The 16,947-nt window shown below is 38.3% G+C and overlaps 1 protein-coding gene across 6 annotated transcripts in view; it reads right to left on the bottom strand.

The window, feature by feature from the left end:
- Window positions 1–5,618: 5,618 nt before the first annotated feature.
- FRMPD1 (FERM and PDZ domain containing 1) overlaps window positions 5,619–16,947 on the bottom strand; it is a 127,578-nt gene continuing 116,249 nt past the window's right edge. For 4 of the 6 annotated variants that reach the window (XM_074281790.1, XM_074281793.1, XM_074281792.1 and 1 more), the window contains 4 exons: window positions 16,461–16,652; window positions 15,525–15,669; window positions 12,698–13,534; window positions 5,619–8,188 (listed from right to left, as the gene is read on the bottom strand). In XM_074281790.1, coding sequence (XP_074137891.1) covers window positions 5,733–8,188; window positions 12,698–13,534; window positions 15,525–15,669; window positions 16,461–16,652 — 3,630 coding nt within the window. In that variant the 3' untranslated portion in view covers window positions 5,619–5,732. The remainder of the gene's footprint in view (window positions 8,189–12,697; window positions 13,535–15,524; window positions 15,670–16,460; window positions 16,653–16,947) is intronic. The other 2 variants (XM_074281791.1, XM_074281795.1) reach the window with 1 other exon arrangement.

The following is a 16,947-nucleotide window of genomic DNA, read 5'->3' as shown; positions in this document are numbered from 1 at the left end:
CACTATTTATTTTCATTCCCTCCCACTACCCTACATCCACTGAGGGGGAAAAAATAAGGAAAAAAACCCCTCAAAAAAAATGAAGAAAAAAAAATCCCATATTGGCCACGGTCAAAAATGTATGTTTCATTCTGCATTTTTATCTTTCCATCAAGAAGTGGACAGCATTCTTCCTTATTGATGAGAAATTCTTTTATATTTATTTATTTTATAAAGCTTTTTATTTTCAAAACATATGGATGGATAATTTGACAATATCCACCCTTGCATAGCCTTGTGTTTTCAGATTTTCTCTTCCTTCCTCCTAGATGGCAAGCAACTCAATATATGTTAAACATGTTAAAATATATGCTAAATCCAATATGTATAAACATATATTTATACAATTCTCTTGCGGCACAAGAGAAATCAGTTGATCAGAAATTCTTAAATCTTTTACAGTTGTTCAATTTTAAAATATTGTTACAGAAAAAATTGTCCTATATTCCTGATTTACTTTATTCTCTATCAATTTATAGAAATCTTCCCTCTTGTCTTGTCTTATACAACAATAATATTGCACTACTTTTGTATACCATAATTTACCATTCCCTATCAAGTGGTGTATGCTTAATTTCCAGTTCCATAAAAGAACCGACCATAAATATTTTTGTACCTCTAAGACTGTTTTCTTTTTCTTGGTCTCTTTGGTGTATATACCTTTTAATGATATAGTTGTTGCACTAGATACATGTACAGTTCAGTAAATTTTTAGGTATAGCTTCATATTGCTTTCCAGAATGATTGGATCAGTTGACTATTCCCCCAACAATACATTAATATTCCTATTTTCCAAAGCCTTCATATTTGTCATTTTCTTTTTCTTGGTCAGTTTTGCCAATCTGATTATGAATGTGAAGCAGAATGTCAGAGTTACTTTAGTTTGCATTTCCCTAATAATTATGATATATAACATTAAATTTTTTAAAAATGCTATTATTGTTGAGTCATTTCAATTGTGTCCAATTCTTCGTTACCCCTTTTGGAGTTTTCTTGAGAAAGATTCTGCCATTTCCTTCTCCAGCTTTTTTACAAATGAGAAAATAGAAGTAAATAGAGTTAAGTGACTTGCCCAGGACCACACAGCTAATAAGTGTCTAAGGCCAGAGTTGAATACATGAAGATGAGTCTTCCTGACTCCAAGCCCAATACTTACCTACTTTGCCACCTAATTGTCTAATTATAGGATACGTGTGTGTATATACACATGCACATATACAAAATATTTAGGGAGAGATGAAATCTGAGAAATAATTTAGTCTAATCCTCTCATTATATAGTTAAACTGTACTTTTCTGCATTTATAGATCTGATCTGTTATTTATATTTTTCTTGTCAACACTTTAATTTATTTTCTTAATATTAAGTAAATCTTGTACTAGTGTTTATTCTATGGTATTATTATTATGCTTGCTCTATTTTATTTACTGTTTTGTTTAATATTTTTACATCTATATTCATTTGAGATTGTTCTATAATTTTATTTTTAGTGCTATGTGGAAATTATTAGTGGTGAAGATCACAGCCTATTCACATCTCCTAATCATTGTTCATATCCTTCCATAAGTTTGTCACAGAGCATTCATTCAAGGTATTAGGATGCTTCCTCCATTTTTCCTGAATTTGAGGATACCAAAGAAGCCCTTTTTTTTTTTTTTTCGCTCATACTTTTCTCTAATGGTATCCATTATTAGGCTTTTCCTTATTTTTATATATTATATCCAGTTCACACCCACCTTTGTATTTCCCTTTGTATGATACTAATTTTCAACTCATTGGAGATTATGTTCCACAACTCATTTATGACAATACTAATATTGGTATTTTTTAAAAAAAGACCTTTATGAGGCAGATTTGGGATTATAGAGGCAATTGGACAGTGGCTTGGGTGTGAGATATAATTAAAAAATTGAACTTAAGAATTAGGAAGTTGTTAATGAGATTTTTTCAGTCATGTCTCTTTGTAACTCCATTTGGAGTCTATGCCCCTTGGCAAGTCACTTAACCAGTTTATGTTTCTTCATCTGTAAAATGAGCTGGGGATGAAAATAGCAATCCACTCCAGTGTCTTTGTCAAGAAAATCTCAAATGGAGTCAAAAAGTCAGACATGATTGAAAACTACTGAATAACAATTGTTATCTTCAGATCTTTTAAATGCTGTCATGTGAAAGAGAGATTAATCTTGTTTTGCTAGGTCCCTGAGGCACACATTAGCAGGAATGGGCAGAATTTGCAGAGGCAAATTTCAACTATCAGGAAAAACTTCCTAACAATATAACTATTCAAAGTAGCCTGGGTTCCCTTCTTCTCACTGGAAGTCTTTGAGCTAGAGAGATGACTATGCAAAGTTATTTAGAAATATTATATTTTATCCTCACAACAACTTTATTATATTCATTTCTTCATTTTATAAATGAGGAAACTGAGGCAGAAGGAAGCTAAATGTCTTGCCCAGAGTCATGCTGCTATTAAGTTTTTGGGGTTGGGTTTGAATTTGGGTCTTCTTGACTTTAAGTTCAGCAATCTATTCATTGTGTTACTTATTCAGATCTTGTTCAACAGCCAGAGGAAAAAAAAATGTCATTTCACAAGAGTTTTTCCATGGCCTTGTTCTATTCAAAATTTTTTTATAAAAGCACAGACGGCATGATTATCAGATTTGCAGATAACACAAATCTAAGAGATATGGCTAATCATTGGTAATACACTACAATGTATTGGTAATACATTGGTAATAAATTGAGGGGTTGAATGATTGGTCAAATCCAGTAAGATAAAATTTCATTAAAAAATCAATTAGCTATGAATGGAGAAGCTTGGTTAAGAATCATAAGAATAGAACAGCATAAAAGTTAAGAGAATATAGGGTAATGGACAAAGAATAGAACAGCATAGAAGTTAGAGAATATGGCGTGATGGAAAAAGCATTTTTGCATTTGAGGTGAGATTTGAAACCTGGTCTCCCAATTCTGATACTCACTAGCTGTGTGTTAAGGGGCAAACTCCTTAACTCTCAAAATCTCAGCTTTCTTATGTAAACCTGCTGTTGTGGGGAAAACTTTGTGAGACTTAAGAGTGCTATCAAAATGTGAGTTATCATTATTGATTTGGGTTGTGGTCCCTTTAAGAAACTAATCCTTTCAGATTGATTATTTCTTTCAGATTCCCAGCTCCTCCTAGCTGATGCATTATCAATTCAAGAAGCTAGGACCTTTGATTCACAAATCCTGTCAAAAGCACCCTTTTGAATTCCAATAGGAGATCTGGCTCTCCCAGCCCCCACCAGATCTGAACCACCATGGGACTCCATCCACAAGCCCCTTTAGTTAAATCTCTCTTTATAAAAGAGCCAAGCTGGAGTCCTCTCTTTGCAGAGGTTCCTAACTTGGCAGCCTTACACCTGGCATGCCAATGATGCCCACTGGAATCCTGTTTCCCGTGCCCTCTTATCTCTACATTCACTTTTTTACTAGCTAGACTTTAACTTTACTTCCAAACCCCAAAATAAACCTCTTTTATCAATCTAGATTTTGGGGTCTGTAAATTCCTTTACAGGGGACTCTTGCGCCAAATCCAAAGGGGTTGCAGGGGAGCTCTATTAGACTCCCTGTACTCCGAACCTGCCATTAGACCTCAATTTCACTTGGGTACCCCAAATCTATACCTCATCATTATGGCAGTCAAAAAAGTTAATATAATTGTGACATCATAAATGTCTAAAATCCAGGATGGGGGGAAATGATAGTTCTGTTCTTCCAACCAGATCTGGAGTCTTGTGTTCAATTCTAGCACCACATTTTATTAATTAAGGGCATTGCCAGATAAGGATTCATACAGGGGATGGGGTCTTGAAAACACACCATATGAGGAAATGGTAATATTTAACCTTGAAAATGATGACATTTAGGCAAGACATCTATTTTTAGGAATTTAAAGACAGTCAGCTGGGGCAGCTAGAAGGAGAAATGGATACAGAACCATCCCTGAAGTCAGGAGGACCTGAGTTCAAACATGACCTTGGATACTTAACGCTTCCTAGTTGTGAGACCCTGGGCAAGTCACTCAACCCCAGTTGCCTCAGTGAGGGGAAAAAAAGACAGCATACTATTTTCACTTTTGGAGAGTATTTTTTCCTTCTGTTCTGTTTCTTATTTCACAACATGTCTAATATGGAAATGTTTTACAGGATTGCATATATATAACTTATCTCAAATTGTTTATCATCTTAGGAAGGAGGGAATGAAAAAAATTTGAGAAAAACTCAAAATGTTATGAAACAATGAATGTTAAAAAGTGTCTTTACCTATAATTGGAAAAAATAAAATTGTAAAAATTTAAAGGAAAACCAGATTAGACTCTTTTTGCTTGGTCCAGTAAGTAGAACTGGGACCAATAAAGTAGAAGCTCCAGGGTCAAAATTCCAAATGGATAAATGAAAAAAGTGGTAAAATGGAAGGAGCTTCTTTGAAAGATACTGAATTCCCCATTTTTGTTCATCTCCAGGCATAGTCTGGATGACCACTTGTAGCAATGCTCGAGTGGTGCTTCTTTGAAAGTCACTGGATTCTCCATTTCTGTTCATCTCCAAATATAGTCTAGGTGACCATTTGGAGTAGTGCTCATGTAGAATTCTGCTTCCGCTATAGCTTGGGCCACATGTTTTCTGCAATTCTTTCCGGCTCTGAAATTCTGTGATCAGGTATGTGATGTGGAGAATGAGGCACAGTGTAATGTGGACTGGGGCCTTTTGAGATCTCACAAGGGCACACATTGGCTGGGCCTTGTCATCTACAGCCTTTATCCATCTAGGGATGGACAGTACATCAGAGAGGCAGCTGGCAGCAGGAGATAGTCCCCTACACTAATTACCACCTGATACCTGAGAGCAGCACTTGTCAGTTGTAGAAAAAGCAGGACAGAGGGGAAGGAAATGGAGGAAAAATGCTTAGCCACAATGTGTACCTTTAAAAAAAACACCTGTTCTGCTCATCAACTAGCTAAAAGTGACTTTCGAGTCTTCTTGGCTTCTCCCTTGTGAGCAGGTATAACAATTTACCTGATGCTTTCTTCCCCTCCCATAGTAAGTATATGCTTAAAGGTGTTTTTTGCTTGTTTGAGTTTTTTATGGTGGGGGGAAAGAATAATAATGCAAACAATATGGCATTAGTTCTAGATTGTTTAATCTAGATGTCCAATATGTCCCTTTTTAAAAGCAATAGACTTTTTAAAATTTAAAAAGGAATGATTCCATGCATAAGACTATAAAGTTTAGACTTAGCCCCTCAGAAGTCACTTAAGTCCAACTTTTTTATTTTATAGATGGATGAGAAAAGACTGAGGCACAGAGATGTTAAAAATCTTAAGTCTGAAATTTCCCTTTTATTTTTGGGGGAGAATCTGGCGTCCATCTGGAAACTATCTTCCCCTTGGCTCCCTCATTCCCATATCCCGGCTGCCTCCCCCAGACATGAAAAAATACATCATGGAAAACTGACCACAAACCTCCCTTTCCCCCACTTCCATTCCCAATAAAAGGATATGGCCTGTGGCTCCCTTATGACACATACGATTCAGACTGCTGTTAAACATCAAGGTGTTTATTGGGATAGCTCTCTAGACAGTAAATACGTGTGGGTCGTTTCTGAGGGACATTCCCAAGGAAGAAGATGTCACTGGGCTGGTGGGGTGACGGTCACAGAGCCATGGATGCCCGGAACTTCTGGGTGAGGCAGAAGACAGCTGCTGTGAGGGCAGTGCACTGGCGCGCTAACAGTTTGACACTTAAATCTCGATAGCCTCTCTCACAGGTCAGCTTTGCTGCCTGGGCAAACTGATAGTAGGCGCAGACAATGTCTTTGAGGTTCACCATTACATCTCTGTGCGTCCTCACGCAGCGGCCACAGTTTGTAAACTGGAAGCACAAGCCCATCAGCTGGATAAGGTTTCGGAAAGTTTCTTGCACAGCACTCTGCATTTCTTCCGGGGACTGGTTGATTTTAATCACATGCTGACAGCTAGACATGAGCTTCTGGGATCCTGTACAGAGACTATTCCTGTTTTCAGAAAAGTACCAGGCACATTTGTCTTGGGGGTGTTTGCTCCCATTTCCCCCAAACCGTTCTAAAATATCCTGTAATTCCACCACGTGATTCAGGAGCTGGCAAAAACCATCTGGGGATCTGCAGAGCCCAGCTTTCAATTGGTTTTCGATTCTGGTGTAATACTCAGACCAGAGGCAGTTACTCCTGAGATGGGGCACACTACCGCTGCAGCTGTTGCTTCTGGTGCGCCCGGGTCTCCAGTGCAGGGAGTATTGGCTTCCCGAGGAAGGGGGAGTTGTGAGAGGGGCTGAGAGCGTTGTTTCCAAATCGGAATTCTCGTCATCCATCTCAGGGTCTGAGCCACGAAAACAAGTGGCGTAGGATAACTGACAGCTGCACTGCTCCATCCCGATTTTGGGTAAGATCACGTCTTTCACCCCTGCAAAATCCAAAGGGCAATCTGACTTGTGATTCGTGGAAACATCAGGATTGCTTTTATGAACAAAACACAGGAGAGGCTTCTTGGAAGAAGGAGGCACGATACTGAGGCTTTCCTTATCCGTTTCTAAGATACCACCTCGTGCACTGGGAAAATAGTTGGGACATTTCAGTTTCTTTAGCGTGTAATCTGTTCCCTGCCTGAAAGCATCTCCCAGGGGATGCGAAGGTGGATTCTGCAGGGACTGCCCCTGGTTAAAATCCACAGCTATGAGAGCAACACTAGGGATCACCTTTCCCTTCATTTCACTGTCCAGGTGCTCAGGTGCAGAACTCCCTTTGTGAAATGTCTGCGAGCCGGATGAGACAGACAGGTGCTCAGTGAAGGCATGGGAGTCTAACTGCTTCTCTGACAGTAACAGCTCCTGCTCTTCGGGGAGCCTGGTTTGGGCTGTTTCTCTGCCTCCTTCTTGCACGTGCCATAGTGATCCTTGCTTGTTAATCTCTGTTCCAAATGCCTGCCTCTTGGAGAGAGGGGCTATCTCACCATTGATCTCAGCAGGCAGCCGAACATTAGCTAAGGACTTCTTACGTGTATCAGTAATTAAGTCTTCATCCAGAATTTTTCTGGGTTCCTCCTGAAATAAAACACCACTGTTCTGGTTGATGTCACAAACAGAAACACCAGCCTCTTGGTCACCTCCAAAAAAAGGTTGCACGTGTCCGTCCCCTCCTTGATTTTTGATAGCAGAAAAAGGAACTTCCCCACCTGAATTTTTAACACATTCACTATTTCTGGATTGATCCCCTGAAGAAAACAAAGGATCTAGGCATTTTTGGATTGTTTCCTGTATTGGATTTTCAAACAAATTCCTGAATCCCATCTCAAACTGTGATTCTGTATTGACCCCTGGGATTCCTTGTGTGACTTCCCGTTGTTCCAGGCTGATTGTCAAATTGTCTTTGGCTCCTGGAGGGATGTTAGAGGGGTCAGAGGGGCACTTCTGGGTCCCTGCCATTTGATCGTGACAAACCCTGCTATTTCCATCTTGAAGTTGAAAGGTTTTTTTGGAAGGACTTGATGTGTTATTTTGTTCACACGAATCTGAAGACAGATGATGAGGGACACTGCTTGGAGTGGTCAAAGGGGTAGCACTAGAATTTTCTTTATTTTCTGGGTCAATCCTGAGGCGAACTGCTGAAATGGAAGAAACGAAGGAATCTATAACTGATTTGGTTTCCATTGTTTCCGGTTCCATTTCCATTAAATTTGGGGAGTGGTTTTTACTCTTGTTTTCCCTTGGAGGAGTCAGTAAGTGAAGGGCCTTGGTTTCAAGAAGACCGGGCTCTCCTTGCATGTCTTGTAAGGATGACACAGTTGGGGAGTGAGAGACAAAGGAAAGGCAGGGCTCCCGTTCATAGTAGCACATGTGGTCGACACTTTCCAGGGAGTATGATGGAGCCAAAGGAAAGGTAACCTGAGATGTGTAGTCAGTTTGTAAAAAAGACCTTCTTTTTCTCAGGGTCTTTGCGTATTTCTTCACCCCCACTCTTCTGCTGTGCTCTCTTTTCTGTGGTCTTGGAGTCAAGCCGCCTTCTGAGCTCTCTCTCTTTTTAATTTTGGACCCCAGATCACTCCATTCTTCAGCAGGAACCATCATGCTATGATCTAGATATAAAGGAAGAAAAGTGCAAGACAAAGTTAGACATTATACATCACGTACCAAAACAATGATTACAAGAAAGTTGTAGTCTCAGCACTACAGAAAAATTTTTGGTCATCCTCAGTTAAGTATGTAGGTTGGGATCAAATTTCTTGATCTCCTGAGTCCCCATCCACCATGCAAGTCCATTATTGTCTTCCCTAGCTATGTAAATTGTTATGAACTATATTTTAAAGTTCTGTCAGTCCTACGGGACAAGAGTTTTGTTTTGTGAAAGTTTTTGCTCAAAATTGTTTAGTTATCACCTATATTCTGAATTTTAAGAGTTATCATGTCTTAATAAAAAGGTGGCCATTAACTGAATCTTCTCAGCAAATATTCAGAGATTATAGTTCTGGGTTAAATTATTCTCTTGAGTTATCAGAAACTCACAATTTTAAAACCTAAAGCTGGTTCCTACTATGTGCAGGAAGGGAGGACACAGTGAAGACTTTATCTAGATGGATTTTATTCTTGGATCAGTTAGCCCCTTCTTCCCCCTTCACTGTTTGGAGGAAGTGAAAGAAAAAACTCAAACCTGTCTATCAAGGTCATCGCCTTAAGAAATGTGAAAATCCCACACAAGAAAGAAAATACAGGTGACAATTTAGCTATTATTTCATTTATTTATCTATCTATTTATTATTTCCAAAATTATTTGACTAGAATTTTTGGGAGTTATCTGAAATGTTAACTGAAATGGGTATTGAAATTTGCACAATTTCATGATTTTATTTTAGATCAGCTGGAATATGGGGGCATAAATTTGTCTTTCCCCCAATCCCATCAAAGCATGGGGGAGGTAACAAAAGATACAATTCACAAAAGCCTAAGGATAGTTGGAGCGGGCAGACAATAAGCTCAGCCCTTTTCTGTGCTCCCTTGCCAGTAAAATTTTTTTTAACTTTAAATTGCTTCTATTATTGAAAGAAATAGCCTATGTTTGTAAGGTATTAATAGTTGAATTGATGTTTTTATTCTTCAAGTCTGAGAAAACATTACTATAATACTGAAAGTCTAATTAGATAAGATGCTGTATCAAGAATTCTATTGCTCAGTAGTGCAAGGAACTTTTAAGAAAAGTTAGATTTTTTTTTTTTAGGTTTAACTGCAAGTTCTTTGAAAACAATTACTTCTGATATAGTTAACATCCATTTTTAACAAATTATTTAACATTTCATGAATAGTATTAACAGAACCCCTATGTTTCTTTTTGCATCTATATTTATCTGTCCTATCTACACAATGCTGGGAAAATGAAATCCCTTCAAGTTCATCTGAATGTGAAAAGAAAGTATGTTATGAGAATGCTTGTCACTATCAGCACTGAGAATAGTTTATGCAGAATGATTTGTAAACCTTCTTTTTTAAATTTAATTTAATTTTTATTTTTTTGCTGAGACAATTGTGGTTAAGTGACTTACCCAGGATCACACCATTAGGAGGTATTAAGTGTCTGAGGTCAGATTTGAATTCAGACCCTTCTGACAGCAGGGCTGGTGCTCTATCCACTGTGCCATCTAGCTTCCCCTAGATTTGAAACTTCTTTACCTATTAGACAGATACTCTCTTGGGACCGTAATTGATTTTCTTTTGAATTTTGAATTTGGGTATGATTGTCTGATAAGATCATTAAATCAGTATTCCACCATTCAAGAGAAATGCCTTAAATTACCATCCTGAACTTATAGGTGGAGGTCTATCTAGGCAAGAGGTGGGAAGACAACCTTAGTCTCTTCTTAAGGTCCAATCCTTCTGAGTCAGTTTCCCAGTTGTGTTCCTTTGAATAGTAATGTTTTCCACCTGACAGTTCCTAAGTATGGCTAGGAGGTGGAATTTTTACATGTTTGTTTGTCAACAGATTATTATCTAAAGTTAAATAACTAAGGATGTTTTGTCTTGTAATCATGTCCCTATTTTTTTTTTCTCTTATAACAAATTTCTATATTCAGAATAAGTGATCAGCTTAAAATTTATGAGCAAAAATGCAAGTATAAAAATCTTACTGTTTTCTATCTGAAAACGTGTAGTCATTAGGCAAATAAATGACTGTTTTCCATCATTGGGTAGGTGACTATTTGGCCTAGTCATTTGCCTGTTAGTAGAGAGATATCTTATTAGAAATATGTTTGTATAAAACCTCTAAACCTTTCAAAGTGTAAGAACATTTAGGTTCACAAATGCAACCATTTGTGAGACCCAGCTGCTATTCTCATGCAATGTATTTTAAAGTAGGAGAATTTTAGTGCAGCTAGTTTAAGAAATGTAATTTTTTTGCAGTTTTCATTATATCCATGCAAAAAGTCAATTCTATGTAAGCTAATATGGGAATAGTATCTGCTTGTCTTGTATGTCCTGTGGTACAAGCATGCTTTCTTATAAATAACTTATTTGATGTGTACAAACCAAGCCATAGGAAATTGGCTTGCTCATTTACATTGGTCTTCTTACTTCCCCAATTCCTGCAACAGGCACTTGCAAAAGAGAGGGGATATTCTTTGCCTTTGCTCCAGGTGGTTTTAAAAAACACACTCAGAGCAGCTCAGACAAGCCAGTGAAAACTTCTCTTAGGCAAAGCTACAAACAATGCCCTTCAGTCTCTTGTAAAATCTATCTTTATTGGTCATAAACTAGGAGAAACTATTAATCAAGATTATCAGACCTGCCCAAGCCATTGGATGCCCAAGCCATGATATTTTGTGCCTAAATTACTCCTGAAAATGCTATTAAACTGCCCCTCCCCTCCATCCTGTTCAAAGGAGAGATACTTATCTAGGAAAAGACTAGCAGACTAAAAGACTGGCAAGAGAGACTTATTTATATATCTCATGTAGAATTTGGGCTTATCTCTTTATCTTAAAGTGCTGCTTTTGAAGTTTATTGTGAGATGTGTTAGATTAGGATTATGTGGATACCTCTGTTAGTCTGGTGGGATCCCCCTTTCTAAAAATTGCTTTTTGAATTAAATATAATCCCAGTTCCCCAAAGCAGTCTCCTTTGTGGGGATCTTGGCTTCTCTCCTTGTTGGGCACTCCACTTCTAATCAATTACCAGGCCTTAAATGGGTCTTTTGTTCTTTAGAATGTTTTTGGTGAAGGTCCCTGGAAAAAAATCTTTGACTCATCCCCAACCCCTCTGCTTTTTTTTTTTTTTTTTTTTTTTTAAATAGGGTAGTCTCTATTGTAGGAGATGATGCTGAATTAGCTATTTACAGAATTTTCAAGGAAGGTAGAGAAAACTTATCATACTCTCTAGATCTTCCCTAACCTCTACTTATTAAGTTTTTTTTTTTTTTTCTTCTAGGCTTTGCTCAATCCAAATAATCAGCACTAGACAGTTGTAATGACAACTTCAGGGATCTGACTCAGAACCCCACTGGATTCTTCAATGCTTCAATCAACTCCTGGCCCACCCTCAATTCAAGCTCATCACTCTTACAATCTGGGACTCATGATGATTCATCTCTCCATTATTCATTTCCAGAAGGAAGTACTTTCAGAAGATAAGATCATCACCCTATACCCTAAAGGACTTTGGACCCCATTTGTTTGGGAAGAAACTTTGTGGGGTGAATGGACCATGGCAAAATACTAACCAGTGTGAGAGTATGGCCCCAGTAAAAAGCAAACTAACCCCATGCTAATCTCCTTGGGCCCTGGTACCCCTATGATGTAACAAAACTTTGACCATTTTATTTCATTCCCAGCTTCTAGGCTGCTTCTATACTTGTTAAGTATGACAAGTGTCACTGGATTTGGCCTCCAAAATGGGTTCAAAAGCTTCAGCATTGTCTCCTAAGCTTCATCCTGTTTAGGGATGACATCCCCCCCACCCCCCGACTTTGAAAGATTTCCTTTGCAAATCAATTCCCTACTTGCCATTCCTGGTGCCTATTTTATCTATTTTGTCTGTAACCTTTTCTCCTAAATAAACCTATCTTTTGGCAAAGAGAATGGCCATTGTGGGTCTGTCAGATTTTGAACTAGGTATTGCTACCCCGACTTAATTATTTTACATTCACAAACTATTTTAAAGGTTAATTCATTAATTTTGTTATTTAATTTCATTATTTAATATAATTTGATGTGTGTGTGTGTGTGTGTGTGTGTGTGTGTGTGTGTGTGTGTGTGTGTATGAACATTCTGGGAGATTCTTTAGAACAATATGTGTATGTGTGTGGATGTGTGTGCAAAATCTGGCAGAAATACATTCATAAAGCTCCCAATTTTCTCCACTAGAGCACCCCTAAGTTCTGTGGTACCATTACTAATTAGTAAGTACCTTCCTGTGTGCCTTTGGAGTAAAGGAGAATTATGGGTAAAGCAATAGATAGGATTTGCAAAAATACATTTAATTTTCTCCACTGAGAAACCCTAGAGCATCCTAATTACTAATTAGCAAGTACCTCCCTGAGTCATGCCATGTTCAAACTCTTCCAGGATCAATTTTGACAGAAATAACCATCATGAGCACACCTGAGAGGGAATCTGAAGGTGTCAGCTTATCAGCTGCATCATAAAATTCATCATCTGAGCTGGTGTCTTCAAAACTTGGGGAAGGAGTTAAAAGAAGAGACTCTACCACTGAGGCTGAAACCGTTTTCCAGACTTTCTTGTCCTGAACTGGCCGAGCAGGACCATTCCGAGAAGAACTGCTCTCAGAGCTGTTGCTCAGGATGCTGGCAGGAGACACATTCGAACACAGATTGTAATACTCCATGCTGCTGCTATCATACAATCTGGGGTCCACTGTGGATGCATTCAGATCATTCCCTGGGCTAGATTTAAGGTCGCTTGCATAGTTGGAGAACTCAGTCTTTTGGAGCTCAGTATTGGCCCTCTGGGATAACTCCAGGAGGCAAAGGAAGCCATCGGTTTCAATTTGGCCTCTTTTTTCCTTCATGTCCACAGAATGGGGCAGGTTGTTTTTATCCAGACTTTCTTTAAAGTTGGGTGTGTGAAAATGGAAAAACTCAGGCCTGCTGGAGGAGCAGGCGTCTAAGTCATCTTCTTCCAGGGCGTCCATTGAGTCGCTGGAGCCACTGGTTTTGCAGCCCCTGCTCTCTGTGTTGGCTGAATCAGAGCCCTCGGAGATGTTGTCTGTGGCGTTGCTAACTCCGTTGCACGTGCTCTTCTCAGCCTCAGGTGGGGTGATGCTCGCATTTTTCTGCTCACTGAGCATGTCCTGTTCTTCTTCTTCACAAAGGGGTGTTATGTGGTCAAATTTCACCAGGTGTCTGTCTGAAAGGAACTCCAGGGAAGAGTCAACTTCTGAGGATTCCTCTGAGTCACTGCAGGCTCTGGATTCATAACCTGCAAGAGAGAAGTACAGCAAGGATTCTTAACCCTGTTTGGTAAAGTCTGCGGTCCCCTTCTCAGAGTAATGTTGTAAAATAAGAAGGAAATATTCATGTCACGTAGAGGTAAGTGAAAATACAGGTGTCCTTTTTTTCCCCATCCAAGCTGAGGGATCCCTGAAAGTCCCAAATTAAGTCTCTGAAGTCGAGAAAATATAATACAAACAGTAGCATTTTGTAGTGCTTTTGAGATTTGTAAAATGTTTTACTTGCATTATCTCATTTAATCCTCCTAACAACCTGGCAGATAAATCTTATTATTATTATCTCTATTTTAGAGATGAGGAAAATGAACCCAAGAGAGGTTAAAAAAAAAAAAAAAAAAAGAAAGAAAAGAAAAACTTTTGCCTAGAGCTTAGAAGTGCCTGTGACAGGATGTGAACTCAGGTCTTGCTGACTCCTAATTCATTGCAGTACCTATCTGGCAGCATCCAAATCCAGGTCAATCTGATAGGATTCAGAGGGTGCCAGAAAGATCTCCCAAATATCTTTTTAACTTGCCTTACTGAGGCCTGAAATTCCAGGAGAAAAAGCCTTTCATTCTACAATAAGACATAAGGCTTCAGCTTAAATGCTTTTTGGGGTACAGTATGTTATTTTAAATTAAAACTAAGGTATAAATAACCATTATGTGATTTTTTTTCCCCAGAGGACAGTGAGAAGGGAAGACAACCCAATGCATGTGTCAGACAGAGATGAGATTTGAATCCAGATTTTCCTAATTGCAAAGTTGACTTTCCATCTACTCAATTACATCTGGCTCAAGATAAATTGTAGTGTAGGCAAGCTGATCACCACACATCTGGGTGCTATAAAGTTAAGGAGCCAGACTTGGAGTTAGGAAGAAAGGAGTTCGAATTCTACCTCAGACTCTTACTAGCTTTGTACTAGGCTCTCTCAGCCTCAGTTTGCTTTATAAAATGAAAATATATAACAGTGCCACCTATCTCACAGGGTTGAGGGGATTAAAAAAAAAATGCAGATCTTAAAACACTATTTAAATGTCTTTAATTCAATTTTGTCTGACTTTTTGTAACCCCATTTGGAATTGTTGGGGTAAAAATCCTGGAGTGGTTTGCTGTTTCCTTCTCCAGCTTATTTTACAGATGAGAAACCTGAGGGAAATAAGGTAAAGTGACTTGGCCAAGATCATGTAGTTAATAAGTGTCTAAGGTCAACTAGAATTTGGGTCTTCCTGACTCTAGACCCAGTGTGTCACCTAATGTCTGAATGAATGCATTCCTTCCTCACATGTCTTCCTGCATACATAAGATGCAACTCAGGCAGCCCAGGTCTTTCCTGAATCCCACAGATGCTAATGCCTTCCCTACCTCACCAAGATTACATATATATTTATATATGAATTATATATAAATATATTTACATATATAAATACATTTAAATATATTTACATATGTATTATGTATGTACATAATCCTTGAAAGTTTTTTCAGAATTTCTAATTTAGTATTTAATGGGGGGGGTTAATTTGTTCTTTTTTCTACTTTTTTAGTTACATGCTCAATTCACTGATCTTTTCTTTCTCTATTTTATTCATGTAAGCATCCAGATATATAAAATTTCCCCTAAGAACTGCTCTGGCTGCATCCCATAAGTTTTAGTATGTTGTCTCATTATTGTCATTCTCTTGGATGAAATTAATTGTTCTTATGATTTGTTGTTTGACCCACTCATTTTTAGATTATTTTATTAGACAATTATTTATTAGATAAGATTAGTTTCCAATTGATTTTCAGTCTGTTTTTTCCATGATCCTTTATTAAACATAATTTTTATTCCATCATGATCTGAAAAGGATGCATTTATTATTTCTGCCTTTCTGCATTTGATTGTGAGGTTTTTACGCCCTAATACACATCATAGCATTTTGAATCATAACTCTCTTCAAGGTCAGAAAAAACAAGCTAAGTGATCCACAGTCTTACCTTCTTCAGCAGAAATCCGATGAACTTGTTTATTTCTACCCCAGAGAAATATGGAGGCACTTGAGTCAACAAACAGTCTATAGTAACCAGCAATGAGGCAGGCAAGGTCTTTAGCACTATTAGACTCCAGCAACAGAGTGAGAAGCTTCAAAGATAAAACAAGATCTAATATTTATATAAGGACAAGAGAATTTTTAGAAGAGAACAACAATGTCTACACATAGGCCATAAACTGGTATGGTCAGTATATCCCATTATCCACTGCCATATTGGTAATGAACATATAAAGGTTCTTGTGGTAGAGATGGGGAGGCAGGGGAAAGAAAGTGTGAAAGTTTGCAGGATAACTCCCTAATACAAATGCCTCATAGTAATGGTCCCTTCCCAAGCCAACCACTATCCCTACCACTCCCTAACTTCTCCTTGCATCATTTCCCTTGGACCACTGAATCAGAATCAGACGATAACATAGTGAGAAGAGGGAGAAGGGAAGGGGAGAAGCATCCACATACTGCCTATTATGTGGCTAACAGCTTTTTACAATTAGTATGTCATTTGAAGAGAAGGGAAGGGCAAAGAAGAAGTCAGAGAGGAGAAAGAACAGTAAAAGTGTCATCGCTGAGTGCTGGAAAAAAAGTTCCTTAAATTTAGGTTTTCTAAAATAGTGGCAGGACAGTAATCCAAGTTTATCTCCCAACTTCAATTCTTACAACATCCTCAACTATGACAATTTCCCCAATAATTTATTTTCCCACCATAATGTTTCGACTTTGGCACAGTCGGCATTATGACTAGTGGACAAGGGGATGCATTTTCTGGGCATAGATGCTTCATCTTTTATTTTATTTTTGTACAAATTATTTTTAATCTTAAAGCTATAATAAAGAAGATTTATGGGGACAAGCTCTGGAACTCTGCTATGTAGAGTTGTCTAACCTTAGTTACCTTGACATCCTGAAGATAAATTTTGACCATGCTCACTTTCTCCGACTCTTCCATCAGCTCGACCCGGCTAATGTTTGCAAACTCCGCCAGTGTTGACATGATGTTGAGTTTGCTGTTAATAATCTGGCTGATTCCATACTTGGCTCCAACCAGAAGTGCGATGTATGACTCTCTATCCTGTAACTAAAGGTAGTACTGAGATTGACAAAGGTTTCTCTGATAATAAGAATAATATCTCACATTTATTTAGCATCTATTATGTGCCAGGCACATGCTTTACAATTATTTCATTGAATGATCCAAAGTGGCCCTTGTTCCTTCTTCCTCACTCCACCAAAAACTCCATTCTCTCCTACACATAAAAGAAAATAGCCTGTTTAAATAAATCCCCACTGGAAGTTAGTTGGTAGGCCAAGTGGAGCCTTGCTACTTAGATCCTTATCCTAGCCAAAGAAAACCCTCCTTCCCTATTCCATGC

The sequence above is a fragment of the Sminthopsis crassicaudata genome, chromosome 1 (assembly GCF_048593235.1).
Source record: "Sminthopsis crassicaudata isolate SCR6 chromosome 1, ASM4859323v1, whole genome shotgun sequence".
NCBI lineage: Eukaryota > Metazoa > Chordata > Mammalia > Dasyuromorphia > Dasyuridae > Sminthopsis > Sminthopsis crassicaudata.
The sequence above is the reverse complement of the archived record's forward strand: the minus strand, read 5'-3'. Positions and strand labels throughout refer to the sequence as shown.